Source organism: Aquarana catesbeiana, linkage group LG05 (genome assembly GCF_042186555.1).
Source record: "Aquarana catesbeiana isolate 2022-GZ linkage group LG05, ASM4218655v1, whole genome shotgun sequence".
NCBI classification, from domain to species: Eukaryota; Metazoa; Chordata; class Amphibia; order Anura; family Ranidae; genus Aquarana; species Aquarana catesbeiana.
This window is the reverse complement of record NC_133328.1, coordinates 17,602,335-17,618,082: the sequence shown is the minus strand read 5'-3', so window position 1 is coordinate 17,618,082 and position 15,748 is coordinate 17,602,335. Positions and strand designations below refer to the sequence as shown.

Genomic DNA, 15,748 nt, shown 5'->3' with positions numbered 1-15,748 from the left:
GGCTGCACTGATGGGCCCTGATGAGGCTGCACTGTTGGGCCCTGATGAGGCTGCACTGATGGGCACTGATGAGGCTGCACTGATGGGGCAGCACTGATGGGCCCTGATGAGGCTGCACTGATGGGCCCTGATGAGGTGGCACTGATGAGGCGGCCCTGATGAGGCGGCACTGATGGGCCCTGATAGAGCGGCACTGATGGGCCCTGATGAGGCGGCACTGATGGGCCCTGATGAGGTGGCACTAATGGGCCCTGATGAGGCGGCACTGATGGGCCCTGATGAGGCGGCACTGATGGGCCCTGATGAGGCGGCACTGATGGGCACTGATGAGGCAGCCCTGATGAGGTGGCACTGATGGGTCCTGATGAGGCGGCACTAATGGGCACTATTGAGGCGGCACTGATGAGCCTTGATCAGGCGGCACTGATGGGCCCTGATAAAGCGGCACTGCTTGGCCCTGATGAGGCTGCACGGATGGGCCATGATGAGGCTGCACGGATGGGCCATGATGAGGCTGCACTGATGGGCCCTGATGAGGCTGCACTGATGGGCCCTGATGAGGCTGCACTGATGGGCCCTGTTGAGGCTGCACTGATGGGGCGGCACTGATGGGCCCTGATGAGGCGGCGCTGATGGGCACTGATGAGGCGGCACTGATGGGCCCTGATGAGGCGGCACTGATGGGCCCTGATTAGGCGGCACTGATGGGCCCTGATTAGGCGGCACTGATGGGCCCTGATTAGGCGGCACTGATGGGCCCTGATTAGGCTGCACTGATGGGCCCTGATTAGGCTGCACTGATGGGCCCTGATTAGGCTGCACTGATGGGCCCTGATTAGGCTGCACTGATGAGCATTAATGAGGTGGCACTGATGGACCCTGATGAGACGGCATTGAAGGGCACTGATGAGGAGGCACTAATATGCAGTGCTGATGGGCACTGATAGGCAGCACGGATATGCAGCACTGATAGGCAGCACTGATGGGCATTGATAGGTGGCACTAATAGGCAGCACAGATAGGCGGCACTAATGGGCCCTGATAAGACAGCATTGAAGGGCACTGATGAGAAGGCACTAATATGCAGCACTGATGGACACTGATATGGAGCACTGATAGGCAGCACTAATGGGCACTGATATGCAGCACTGATGATCACTGATAGGCAGCACGGGTAGACGGCACTGATGGGCGCAATTGTCATTTAAAGCTGAAAGCTGAAAACTGGCCTGGTCAGGAAGGGGGTAAAAGTGCCCAGTAGGCAAGTGGCTAACAGACCAAGCTGTCTGTCAGGTTTAGTTGTGAGTTTATCTAATTTTGATAGTGCTTCTAACATTACCATCTCCCCAGATTGGCAATGCTGCTGTCCAATGGTGTCTCCATTGCTCCTCCATCCAAAGCGGAGCCACCCTAAGATAGGAAGTGTGTTAGTGGCCAGATCACTTGGTGAAGATTAATTTAAAAAAAAAAACAAAAAAAAACTAAAAAAGAAAATGAATGCAGACACCACATCTAATGATTGCTTTAGAAATGCTTTAAGTTACATCTAAAGACAAAACTGTTTTTTCTTCATTTTGAATAGAGTAGTGGAGGTTTAAAACAGCATTTTTTTGGGGGCATTTTTGTGTCATTAGTGCCATCCTGTAGAAGTGAGAGGATATCGCTACAATGTAAGGAATTTCCCTTTTCAAATAGTTGTTACAGGAACAAGTGTCCCCATTCGAAGATTTCCCCTCTCTTCCTGTTTTAGGGACAACTCAAAATTTTGGATTTGCCCTCACTTTTATTCATGGTCGCAATAAATCTCCCCAACATGGACACAGATAGCAATAAAAACCTTGACCCCGTTTACGCTTAGCGTGAGCATAGCCAGGCGACTGTAAAGACTTTTTTTAAATGACTTTTAGTACAGGAGCAGAATCGTTCATTTTCGGCCTCTTTTTTTTAAAAACGGGAGTCCCTAAAAATGTGCACTGGGCTGGGCTTTTTGCAGTGGGGCCGCATATATGCCTATCTGTCTTTGTGCTGGGAGTGCGCCGCATAGAGACCGGGGTCTAACGGTCAGGACCCGGAACTCCTGATTCGGGTCACCTGATCGCTGTAGTAGCTTCTGATTGGCTACCACAGTGATCAGTCACTGTGAAGCCCACCCCTGTGTTTCTCTCTCTGTGAATGGAGAGGAAAGATACATTGTATCTTTCTCTCTCCTTGCAGAAAGAAAAAAAAAAAGCGTGTGTACAAAAATAAATAAATAATACAAAAATAAAGAAAAAATACCTAGACCAAGTTTTTATCTAGATCAGTGCCAGTGTTATGCCGCGTTCACACGGCCGGACTTTCCGACAGAAAAAGTCCGATGGGAGCTTTTGGTTGGACATTTCGACCGTGTGTATGCCCCATCGGACTTTTTCTGTCGGCATTTCCGATGGACTCAGATATAGAACATGTTCTAAATCTTTCCATCGGAAATGCCGACGGAGTTTAGCCCATTCGCAAGTCCGCTCGTGTGTACGCGGCATTAGTGTATGGGTCAAGTAAGGGTCCAAGGTCAGGGTTAGTATATTTTGGGTGGGATTTTTTTAAAAATTAGTATCCTTGTCAGTTAGGCCCCGTTCACACTACTGCAACTTAAAAGTCGCGCAATTTTGCAGCCGTGATTTTGACGCTATTTTGCAGCTGTGATTTTGCCGCGATTTCAGGGAATACCTGTGTAAACTTGAGGTCTATGGACCTCAACTCGCATCAACGTCGGACCAAAGTAGTACAGGGACTACTTTGAAGTCGGTGCACAGATATGAATGGTTATTAGACATGTGCAATTCGTTTCGTTCCGAATTAATTTTTTTAACGAACTTCGACAAATTCGTTAATTCGGAAATATGCGAAATAACAAGAACCCCTTTGATGAATTTTTCCGAATATTCGTAAATTTGAAAATTTGTACATTTGTACATTCGTACATTTGTACATTTGTACATTCGTACATTTGTACATTTGTACATTCATACATTTGTACATTCGTACATTCGTAAATTCGTACATTCGGAAATTCGTAAATTCTTAAATTCGTACATTCGTAAATTCTTAAATTCACACATTCGTAAATTCTTAAATTCGTACATTCGTATATTCGTAAATCCGTACATTCGTAAATTTGTAAATTCAGAAATCTGAAATAACAATTACCTAATAATTTCTTAACCACTACTAACTATTAAATTATAGATATTGTAATTTCCTTTCAAATTTGGCTGTTAGTGAACGCAACGAATACAAATTGATCCGAAGTTATGAATTATCCGAAATAACGAATGCCGCATCTAAATGAATGGAATGTAATGAATTAATAATAATAAATAACAATAATAATAATAAAAACCTTTTATTATTATTAATTATTAATTTGTTCTGTTCCATCTGTTTAGATGCGGCATTTGTTATTACGGATAATTCGTAACTTCGGATAAATTCGTATTCATTACATTCACTAACAGCCAAATTTGAAAGGAATTTACAATACCTATACACAATTTAATAGTTAGTTACTATTTCAGATTTTCTAATTTTCTGATTTTCTAATTTAGAATTTCCGAGTTTTCTAATTTACGAATGTACAAATTTACGAATGTACGAATTTATGAATTGCGATCATAACGAATGACACGAAAAAAAACCAAAAAACGAATGAAACGAAAACGAACACATTTTTTGGCAGTGTGCATGTCTAATGGTTATCATTGGGAATCATGGGGTACGACTTGTCATGCGACTCCTGATGTCCACAGTGGCATGAAAAGTCGCACAAGTGTGAAAGCGGCCTTTAGCCTAGGCTCACACTGCTGCGGGATTGAAACCAGGTGAGTTCCGCTCAGTCTGACTTTGGGGGGCGGATGTCTATTGAAATCGCACCCGAAGTCGCCAAAAGTAGTACAAAAACTAGTTTTGGGAATTGGTGCGGGGCCGCAGAGTCGGCGTCGCACTGATTCGGAAGGTGCTATTTTCGGCAATAGCCGCCGATTTGGCATGCGATTTGCATCAATGTGAACCTGGGCTTAGTGTCAGTGTGTTTTAGGTAGGATAAAAAGAAAAGTGAAAAATACGCACACTTGTTTCTGTACTACGTGTACAAACAACAAATAACATACACATATGTGGTAACACTGCGATCGTTAGGACCTGGAGAATGTATTTTAGTTTTTTTTTTTGGTGGTAGGTTATGGTAGTTACAAGAAGTATACAGCTAAGTTTTAAAAAAATTAAAAATGTAAAAATAATTTTACTCTTTTGGTCCAGTTTTCCTTTGATAATAAAGAAAAATCAGGAGATATCCATTACCATTTACCACCAAATGAAAGCCCAATTTTCTCCTAAAAAAAAGCACGGTATAATCCACCTGGTTGCACAAAGTAGTTGTGATGATTAGTACGGTTTTACTAACACGTGTCAAAGTTGCAAAATTGTGCTTAGGCATTAAGATTTAAGAGGTTCTAATTTATTACCAAATCTAAAATAAAAATGTTTTTGCCTATAATTGTGCCTTTATGTGTTATTATGCAACTTCTAACTGAATAGTCAGAGGGAGCTCTGGGGGGCTGATGCAGTAAACATCAGGAAAAGGCCATCTTTAGGATTGAATCTGAATGTCGTATCTCAAACAACATGAATCTTATTCTAATTACCAAAGCACTCAGCATATAGGACTAAATTATTACTATTTCTCATTAGAAAACTTAGGGGAAGGGGTAAGAAGTTGTAGGGGGGGGAGAATTTCTAAAGTGGTTGTGATGACCAAATACCATTGCCGTTTTTTATGTTTTGAACAATTTGATATAATTATATTCAAGGATTGACCAAGTCAAAAAATTAACAGACTTTGTGGGCACATAATCAAAGAGAGAGAGTCAGGAAATAAGTATAAATTTTATTACAATATAGTTAAAAAACATATAAACAACATACAAACCACACCCTGTATGGACACAGTTACCAGTTACCCAATAATGCAGTTATAGAAGACTAGAACTACAGTACAAAGTTTAATTCAATACTGTATCAACGCTCGTCAACGCGTTTCACCAAAATATTAGCTTCTTCAGGACAGATACTGGGTAGGTGCTGGTATATTTAAAAACAAGAAAGTACATGTGTAAGTATTCAATGCAGTATACATCTACAGTGCGGACGGAAAGTATTCAGACCCCCTTAAATTTTTCACTCTTTGTTGTATTGCAGCCATTTGCTAAAATCATTTAAGTTCATTTTTTTTCCTCATTATTGTACACACAGCACCCCATATTGACAGAAAAACACAGAATTGTTGACATTTTTGCAGATTTATTAAAAAAGAAAAACTGAAATATCACATGGTCCTAAGTATTCAGACCCTTTGCTGTGACACTCATATATTTAACTAGGGTGCTGTCCATTTCTTCTGATCATCCTTGAGATGGTTCTACACCTTCATTTGAGTCCAGCTGTGTTTGATTATACTGATTGGACTTGATTAGGAAAGCCACACACCTGTCTATATAAGACCTTACAGCTCACAGTGCATGTCAGAGCAAATGAGAATCATGAGGTCAAAGGAACTGCCTGTAGGGCTCAGAGACAGAATTGTGGCAAGGCACAGATCTGGCCAAGGTTACAAAAAAATGTTTGCTGCACTTAAGGTTCCTAAGAGCAGAGTGGCCTCCATAATCCCTAAATGGAAGACGTTTGGGACGACCAGAACCCTTCCTAGAGCTGGCCGTCCGGCCAAACTGAGCTATCGGGGGAGAAGAGCCTTGGTGAGAGAGGTAAAGAAGAACCCAAAGATCACTGTGGCTGAGCTCCAGAGATGCAATCGGAGATGGGAGAAAGTTGTAGAAAGTCAACCACCACTGCAGCCCTCCACCAGTCGGGGCTTTATGGCAGAGTGGCCCGACGGAAGCCTCTCCTCAGTGCAAGACACATGAAAACCTACATGGAGTTTGCTAAAAAAAACACCTTAAGGACTCCAAGATGGTGAGTAATAAGATTCTTTGGTCTGATGAGACCAAGATAGAACTTTTTGGCCTTAATTCTAAGCGGTATGTGTGGAGAAAACCAGGCACTGCTCATCACTTGTCCAATACAGTCCCAACAGTGAAGCATGGTGGTGGCAGCATCATGCTGTGGGGGTGTTTTTTAGCTGCAGGGACAGGACGACTGGTTGCAATCGAGGGAAAGATGAATGCGGCCAAGTACAGGGATATCCTGGGCGAAAACCTTCTCCAGAGTGCTCAGGACCTCAGACTGGGCCGAAGGTTTACCTTCCAACAATGACCCTAAGCACACAGCTAAAATAACGAAGGAGTGGCTTCACAACAACTCCGTGACTGTTCTTGAATGGCCCAATCAGAGCCCTGACTTAAACCCAATTGAGCATCTCTGGAGAGACCCTAAAAATGGCCGTCCACCAACGTTTACCATCCAACCTGACAGAACTAGAGAGGATCTGCAAGGAGGAATGGCAGAGGATCCCCAAATCCAGGTGTAAAAAACTTGTTGCATCTTTCTCAAAAAGACTCATGGCTGTATTAGATCAAAAGGGGCTTCTACTAAATACTGAGCAAAGGGTCTGAATACTTAGGACCATGTGATATTTCAGTTTTTCTTTTTTAATAAATCTGCAAAAATGTCAACAATTCTGTGTTTTTCTGTCAATATGGGGTGCTGTGTGTAGATTAATGAGGAAAAAAAATGAACTTAAATGATTTTAGCAAATGGCTGCAATATAACAAAGAGTGAAAAATTTAAAGGGGTCTGAATACTTTCCGTCCCCACTGTATATAAGTATGAATTAATATTTGTTACAACATTTCTCCAGGAGGAGTACATATATACACTGGGACTAATTACATATAAACATAACAGCGTGTAAGCTTGCCTGGTAAACTTGTGGCTCAAGTTGTGAGAGAACTTGACCAAACTGACAAACAGCCGAAAACACGAGATTGCATATGTGTGTCTAAAGTAGTGGGATACACATATATCATGTGGTCTATAGTAGATACCACTAAATAAACAGGAAACAACAAACATATGCGTTTATAGATTAAGGTGCTATAACACATATGTTTGTTGTTTCCTGTTTATTTAGTTGTAATAAAATTTATACTTTTTTACTGATTCTCTCTCTCATTATAAGCCCACAAAGTCTGTTCATTTTTTGACTTGGTCAATCCTTGAATATATATTTTGGATGTTGGCATGGTGAGGGTCTTACCTACTTATTGATATAATTATGCCATCAGTTCTGAGGATAAAACACATCAATGGATTTAAAAAAAAAAAAATCTAAGTAGAGATGAGCACACAATGTTTTCTTTCTGTTAGGTTGTTAATGGTAACATTGGTGTAATAAACCAAAAGGTTTATCTAACAAGTTTGATCAAAATTAGACACCAGTTTCCCATTTCCTGCTGCTCTAAATGTACTGTCTAGAAATATTTTTGAGCCAAATTGTCTTCTTCATGTTGTGTGAAGCGCGGGCTGTATTAAATATTTATATTGTTATATTTTTTTTATTGTTCTGCAAAATGTACTAATTAATGTAAATTGTTATCAGAAATGTTGAATTAATGTAAACCCAATCCCTAAAATCGTATACAAGCTTTACCAGTTAAGGTTAATAAAAAAAAGTTGTTTCAGTCTTTTTTTTTTAAAACTGCAGAGTTCATTAAAAAAATGCCTGTGTAGGGACACCCCTATAAAAAAAACTTGGAAGAGATGCTAATGGTTCCTCATCCTATCCAAATAAAGAAATTTGTAAAAAATATACTTTTTAACGAAAACAGAAATTTGTTATGTTATCAAATGCTTACCGTAATTTTCCTTTCCTGATTAACGGGCATGGCAGTATATGAATGGGTAGACTCTGCCCTCGCTTCTACTCCTTGAACCCCACTCCCATAAACGTTGAGTCTGATCCAGTCCATGTGTTCCGTACCTAGCCTGCTCAACAACTGGAAAGGATCCTATGCTACCATGGCGTTAATTAAGAAAGGAAAAATTTTGGTAAGTATTTGAGAACAATTTTCAGTTTTCCCTCATTAACTCCATGGCAGAATACGAATGGGAAATAGTTAGCCGCATACAAGAGTGGGATGCAGAACAAGTAAGGTTTCAAACACCTAGGACCCCACTTCAATACATTTTGAGGCTGATCCAGTCCACACGTTCCGTAACTCTGGGTAGACTCTGCCCTCGTTCCTACCCCTTGGACCCCACTCCCATAAACTTTTAGTCTGATCCAGTCCATGTGTTCCATAACTAGCTTGCTCAACAACTGGAAGGGATCCTATGCTACCATGGCGTTAATTAAGAAAGGAAAAATTTTGGTAAGTATTTGAGAACAATTTTCAGTTTTCCCTCATTAACTCCATGGCAGAATACGAATGGGAAATAGTTAGCTGCATACAAGACTGGGATGCAGAACAAGTAAGGTTTCAAACACATAGGACCCCACTTCAATACATTTTGAGGCTGATCCAGTCCACGTGTTCCGTAACTTGCCAACTCAACAACTTGGAAGAATCCCATGCTGCTATGGAGTTAATCAAGAAAGAAAAAATTACAATACGTATTTGATAAAAATTTTCCATTTTCCCTCATTAACTCCATGGCAGCATACAAATGGGAAATAGCTATCCCCAAGCAAGGGTGGGATGCATAACAAGTAAGGTTTCAATCACATAGGACCTCACATCCATAAATTTTGAGGCTGATCCATTCCACATGTTATGTAACTAGCCTACTCAACAACTGGAAGGGACCCTATGCTGCCATGGAGTAAATCAGAAAAGGAATATTTTGGTATATATTTGAGAACAATGTTCAGTTTTCCCTCATTAACTCCATGGCAGCATACAATTGGGACATAGCTGACCCCATACAAGGGTTGCAATTCAAAACAAGTAAGGTTTCAATCACATAGGACCCCACTTCAATACATTTTGAGGGTGATCCAGTCCACATGTTCTGTAACTAACTAACTCAACAACTGGGATGGATCCCATGCTGCCATGAAGTTAATCAAGAAAGAGAAAAAAAATTACAATAATTATTTCATTTTCCCTCATTAACTCCATGGCAGCATACAAATAGGAAATAGCTAGCCACAAACAATGGTGGGTTGCTCAACAAGTAAGGCTTCAATCACATAGGTTTTGAGGCTGATCCAGTACGCATGTTACGTAACTAGCCTAAATAGTAACTAGTAACAACTGGAAGGGACCCTATGCTACCATGGAGTTTATCAGGAAAGGAAAATTATGCTAAACATTTGATAAGAATTTTCAGCTTTCCCTCATTAACTCCATGGCAGCATATGAATGGGAAATAGCTAGCCCCAAGCAGGGGTGGGATGCAGAACAAGTAAGGTTTCAATCACATAGGACCCCACTTCAATAAATTTTAAGGCTAATCCAATCCACGTGTTCCATAAATAGCCTACTCAACAACTGGAAGGGACTCTATGCTACCATGGGGTTAATCAGGAAAAGAACATTTTAGTAAGTAATTGAGAACAATTTTCAGTTTTCCCTTTTTAACTCCATTGCTGTATACTGTATGAATTGGGAAATAGTTAGCCGCATACAAGAGTGGAATGCAGAACAAGTAAGGTTTCAATCATAGGACCTCACATCCATAAATGTTAAGGCCGATCCAGTCCACGTGTTAGGTAACTAGCCTACTCCACAACTGGAAGGGACTCTATGCTGCCATGGAGTAAATCAGAAAAGGAACATTTTGGTAAGTATTTAAGAACAATTTTACGTTTTGCATCATTAGCTCCATGGCATCATATGAATGGGAAATAGCTAGCCCCAAACAAGGGTAGGATAGAAAACAAGTAAGGTTTCATCTACAGCTATAGCTACCAAACTTTAACACCAAAATCAACACGATAAGGATGCTAGCTTCACACGTAAACTGGTTCAGCCACGGCTGAGCCACAAAATTTATGGAAGTGGGGTCCTGTGGGGTAAGAGCGAAGTTGGAGTTTGCCCATTCGTATGCTGCCATGGAGTTAGTCACGGAAAATAGATTTTCTAAATCAAAAATTAGGTAAACTAAGTAATCCACTGAACGTTCAATAATTTCTATTTCCAGATATTTTTTTGAAAAACTCTTTCATTTCGTAAAGTGTATTTTACTATTGCTGTATGTTATTTATTATATGTGTTTTTTTGTGTATTGTGTGGTTGCCTGAAGCTGCACAGTCGTGGTAACTCCTAATTAACAATTTTTAGCCGCCATGTCATCTGTTCCCGGTCCGGCTCCGCTTCGCCTCGCATAGCTGTATCCTTTGGGCTTGACATCATCATACTTGCGATATATGACACAAAGTCCCAAGCAGGCTGATGTCAGGCCCGAGATGGCTGCTATCCTGTCTCGCTATACGTGACTTAATTCCGCCGCTATCCGAATGCAACTACAAGGCAGGCAGTAATGAAAATTGGTTTGATTTTTTTTTTATTTCTTCAATGTTTTTTAAAGCTACTCTTGCCCTGTCAATTCCAAATGTTATTTTGTTTCAGAGTAATGTTTTTTTGTTTTTTGTCTTTTTAGGTAAATTTTATACTTTTCATCTGTATCATCAGGATTTTAGTCCAGAAGCTACATTCACCAGATGTTGGGAGGAACGAAAACAGTCAATATACGTAAGTATCAATTTTAGGTGATGTACATTTTTTAAGCAGAAGTATTTTTTTAATTTCATTTAACACTTTGAAATTGCAAGTTGAAAATAGTTCATGAATGTACACTCACAAGTCTGCATGAACATTTGCTCCATATTTTATATCATCCATATACCATCTCCAAGAAACTATTTAATTTTCTACGGAATGTACAGTATTGTGGAAATTTGTGTTAGGATGGCAAACAAGAGAATGAAAAGTTCCAAATGGTATCATGTCTTACAATGGACCTCTCTTTACACATATTTTCATATTTTTATGTATAGTGTAGCATGCTTTAGTGTACTATTTTCAGGTAATTATTACCTCGCACAGAAAATGCCTCTATCTGGATCATGGACTTTAATATAGAGTTCATATAGACTCTTCTGGGAAGGCTTTCCACAAGATTTTGGAGTGTGACTTTGGGAATGTTTGCCTATTCAGCCAAAAGAGCATTTGTCAGGTCAGGTACTAATATTGGATGGAAGACCTGGCTCCCAATAAGCCTTCCAATACATCCAAAAGGTGTCCAGTAGGGTTGAGGTCAGGGCTCTTTGAAGGCCACTCACTCGAGTTCCTCTACACCAAACTGGTCAAGCCATTTCTTTATGGAGCTGGCCACCATTTATGAGGTCAGGCACCGATGATGGATGAGAAGACCTGGCTTACAATCTGCATTCCAATTCATCCCAAAGGTGTTCAGTAAGGTTGAGGTCAGGACTCTTGACTTCCTCCACACCATACTGGTCAAACAATGTATTGATTGAGCTGGCTTTGTACACAGGGGGACAGTCATGCTGGAACAGAAAAGACTCTTCACCAAAATGTGAAAGGTTGGAAAAGCACAGTTGTCTACAATGTCTTTGTGTGCTGTAGTTGCACAAGTGTCTCCAAACTTTTCAGTACGAGGGCCACGTCATATATTTTATAAATGAAAAAAAAAAAGTCTACATCCCAGGGGCCCCTTATATCAGACCCTTACATCCGAGTCCCTCCTTACATCAGGGTCTTCACTAGAGCCCTTGCATTGCAGCTGTTGCAGCAGGGCAGAAGGTGAAGCAGGTCTGTTCGTAGGAATTTTCATCCTCCTGGAGGTGCTGGGGCAGTCATGTGATTGGTTGCTAGTGGACCTTTGCTGTCCTGCACTGAGACTTGTGTGCCAGCACAGTGGGCCCACATTGAGAATACACCACTGACCCTAGCTACTGGCCAGATGAAAGCTTGGAGCGGGCCACATTTGGACTACAGACCATACTTGAAAAACCCCTGCTGTAGCACCAAAAGTTTCTTTCACTGGAAACACCTAAACTCCACCATTTGGAGGGGTGTCCACATAGTTTTGGCTATATAATGTACTTTTTAGGGCCTAAATCAGGGGTCTCCAAACTATGGCCCTCCAGTTTTGCCTCGTGGGACATGTAGTTCTGCAACAGCTGGAGGGCTTTAGTTTGGTTTGGTTTTGGCTTTAGTTTGGAGATCCCTGGCTTAAAAGAAGAAGATAAAATGGTATAGCTATGATCATAAAGTTCACCAGTAATCGAAATATTGGGTAGAATATTGGGTAGAAGACTGGGTGGTCGCATTAAGTCTGCAAGCTACGTAGCAGTATAACACAGCGGGAGTGGAAAATGTACAATTCTGCACATTCATTTACAACTGCTGTCTCAAAGGACGTGTCCTTTAAGTATCAGCAGAACTATTTTTGGCTGCCTGTCTTCTAAATCTCTGCAATTTCCAAGCTCACCGTTGGCACTTGCTTAAGGAATCTGCTTGTTAATAAAGACAAAATAGGTCTATTTTATGTGTCATCCCGTGCGGCCGTATAAAGGCCCCAGAAGAGAGTTTTGTTTATTGGAGCATAAGCTTCCCCTATGGGCATAATTCCAGTGCCATTTCGTGCCGGCAGATTGGGAACCAAACCAAGCACAGGGCCCTTTGTACTTTCCCGGAGTCTCGTACCAGCGGATACTTGTCAACTTTATTCTCATTAACTCTTGTTACAGTTAATGAGATGCATATTGTTCAGAGTTTGGACTTGCAGGATTTCAGGGGGGCTGTCAGTATAAAACACATCTCCACTCAGATACAATGGCAGAGCTTCTGTGAAGTTTGGTGCTATCTCCGACTGGGGGGTCAGAGGGTTTGCCTAATGGCTGCTCGCCTCATTTGCCAGCTGTGTGTTCCTAATAATCCTGTACGGAATAAGCGGGGGGTCTTCTTCCTATACACCCTTCCCTTCTTCTATGTTCTGTTTTAGGCTGTAACTGGAAAGAAAGAATATTTGGGTGAAAAAGTGAGAGGATGAATGAAAACTAAAGAAAGAAAGACTTAGGATTATACGATTGTTGTAATTGTATTATAATATTGTATATTATTTTGTGCTGTGACAGTATACATTTGAATGAAGTTTAAGGCTAATATTAGGTCATTAGAGTATATAGTGAAGGTCAGGTAGAATAATGTTGGCAATACAAATGGCAGTTTTGTTAGCAATTTTGGATCTCTCCATCAGCCTCCAACCAGGCCAATCTACCACCTACTGGGCGTCTTCTCCCAGCTTTCAGTGACCACATCTTTAAAAATCAGCACTAAATTCAGCAAAATAATGGCACCATGATGGGTTTAATAGATTTCCACTGTGGTTTCAATTGTTTGGTCGCCTAAAACAAGGCAACAAAAACCCAGGTGAAAGAATAGCTGAATGTAATTGAAATCTGATGGGAAAATTGACAACAAAAATAATGAAAAGTCAATTTGTAGAGGTGAAAGCCCAATTGGTTAAAGTTTTTTTTATATTATATGGTAAAGTCAGGGTGCTAGATGAATGAAGATTCTAAAGGCCTTTTTTTTGGTTATAGAAGACTTCTGGTGCGTATGGATCTCTTGCTAGAGATCCAGATGCTAGAGATTCAGGTCCAGTGGTCCATTGAACCTCCCTGCATGATGCTCCAGCTAAGAACATTCACACTCTTGAGTAACATTGTTGATTGGAATACTGTGCAGAGGACATGTCAGACCTCTGGAGGCAATTAAAATCTTTATTCAGCTCCCTTAGGCTACATGTACACACAGACAAGGCTGACCCTGGCCGCGGGAAAACGCAAAATGGCGGTCAAAACGTTCATATCCTAAACATCTTCTGCATTCAGGAGAGGGAAGTTAAGGAAGGTTGAACTTCCCCTAACTGCAGCAGCTTCTAAACTCTTGTAAAAGCCTATGTGTACCTAATGTGTGGCTTTTATAGAGTTGAGTTTAGGAGCTTTGGCAAAAAAAATGCAAGTTTAGAAGCTGTAGTGTACACAGGGCTGATACAAGGATTTTTGACACCCTAGGCTAAACCTCATTTTGCCACCCCCTCTTGCTCCACCCCTGACTCCACCCCCTTTGCCCTGCCCATGTATACCCCACCTTCTTAATGAAGTGCCCATCAAATGCAGCCTCACCGGTGCCCATCAAATGCAGCCTCACCGGTGCCCATCAAATGCAGCCTCACCGGTGCCCATCAAATGCAGCCTCACCGGTGCCCATCAAATGCAGTCTCACCGGTGCCCATCAAATGCAGCCTCACTGGTACCCATCAAATGCAGCCTCACTGGCGCCCATCAATGCAGCATCACCAGCGCCCATCAGTGCAGCCTAGCAGTGCCCATCGATGCAGCCTCACCAGCGCCCATCAATGCAGCCTCACCAGCGCCCATCAATGCAGCCTCACCAGCGCCCATCAAATGCAGCCCACCAGCACCCATCAAATGCAGCCTCGCCGACGCTCATCAAAGGCAGCCTCACCAGCGTCCATCAATGCAGCATCACCAGCGCCCAAAAAAAGCAGCCTCACCAGCACCCATCAATGCAGCCTCAGCAGCGCCCATCAATGCAGCCTCACCAGTGCCCATCAAATGCAGCCTACCAGTGCCCATCAATAAATGTTTGCTTGCTCCCATTCATTCGGGAGTCGGGACACAGACACAGTCCTTCGCTGCTCCTCTGACATTATGTGCGAACGGAGTGGCGGCTGCCTGCTGAGACTTAGTTGCTTGGTGCAGAGAGAAGAGAGTAGGAACACCAGTGATTGGGCGCCCTAGGCAGCAGTGCGCCCTAGGCGGCTGCCTAGTTTGCCTAGTGGTAGCATCGGCCCTGAGTGCACATGAGCCCTTACTTCACCTAATAATTTAAAAAAAAAGCAAACTGCGTACTATTGACTCCTTGGAAGTAAAGTATGGCCTCCCTAATCACATTTTTTTCTGATGCCTTCAAGTCACTGTCACCAACATCTGCCAGGCTACTGTTTACGATTGGGAGCCGGAGATGGGCTCCCGATCATATGATTACTGTGACAACCAATCACAGTTTAAAAAAAGCCCACCCTTGCCACCTAGCAATAAGGAACCCCTTAAAAGACTGGCTCCCGCTGGCTAGAAGGGGATTAAGACTGGTTGGTTGGTTACCTATCTGATAGGGTGGCCAGTGGCCAACTGTAGGGTCTTGTGTGACAGGATTATAACTTTGTTGCTAATTATGACGCAGTGGCTCAGCGCTGTCAGCCTGCAACAACAGGAAGTGCTGTTACTGGCAGGATCCCTAGGTAAGAAATGTTGCAATCGTCTTACAACTAAAAAATTGCTAAACAGGATCACATAATGCCAGACATGCTAAGAAATAGATTTTGGGTTTACGTACATGTTAAAGAGGAAGTAAACCCTGATGGGTTTACTTCCTCTTTGTTTCCCTGCAATGGTAAAGCACAATGGGCTACTATGCATCGCATAGTAGCCCATTATGTGTCACTTACCTGACACAGGAGCCTGCATTGTCACCGCTGTCCCCTCTGGTACGGAGCGTCCATCTTCTTTCTTCTATCGTGGCTCCGGCGCTGTGATTGGCCGGAGCCGCAATGACGTCACTCCCGTGCATGCGCAGGGAGCCGCCACTAACAGAATATCGCCGTTAGCAGCTGCACGCTCAGTGCGCCTGCGCGCCAATGTCTACGCCGCAAGCGCCGTAGACAGCGGTGCCCGTCTTTTTGGAAATATCTCCTAAACCGT

General features: G+C 42.2%; 1 protein-coding gene across 2 annotated transcripts in view; it reads left to right on the top strand.

Annotated features, from left to right (window-relative positions):
* Positions 1-15,748, top strand: part of VIPR1 (vasoactive intestinal peptide receptor 1) — a 409,687-nt gene that overhangs the window by 364,176 nt on the left and 29,763 nt on the right. For both annotated transcript variants that reach the window (XM_073629489.1, XM_073629491.1), the window contains one exon: positions 10,594-10,685. In XM_073629489.1, the coding sequence (XP_073485590.1) occupies positions 10,594-10,685 (92 nt within the window). The remainder of the gene's footprint in view (positions 1-10,593; positions 10,686-15,748) is intronic.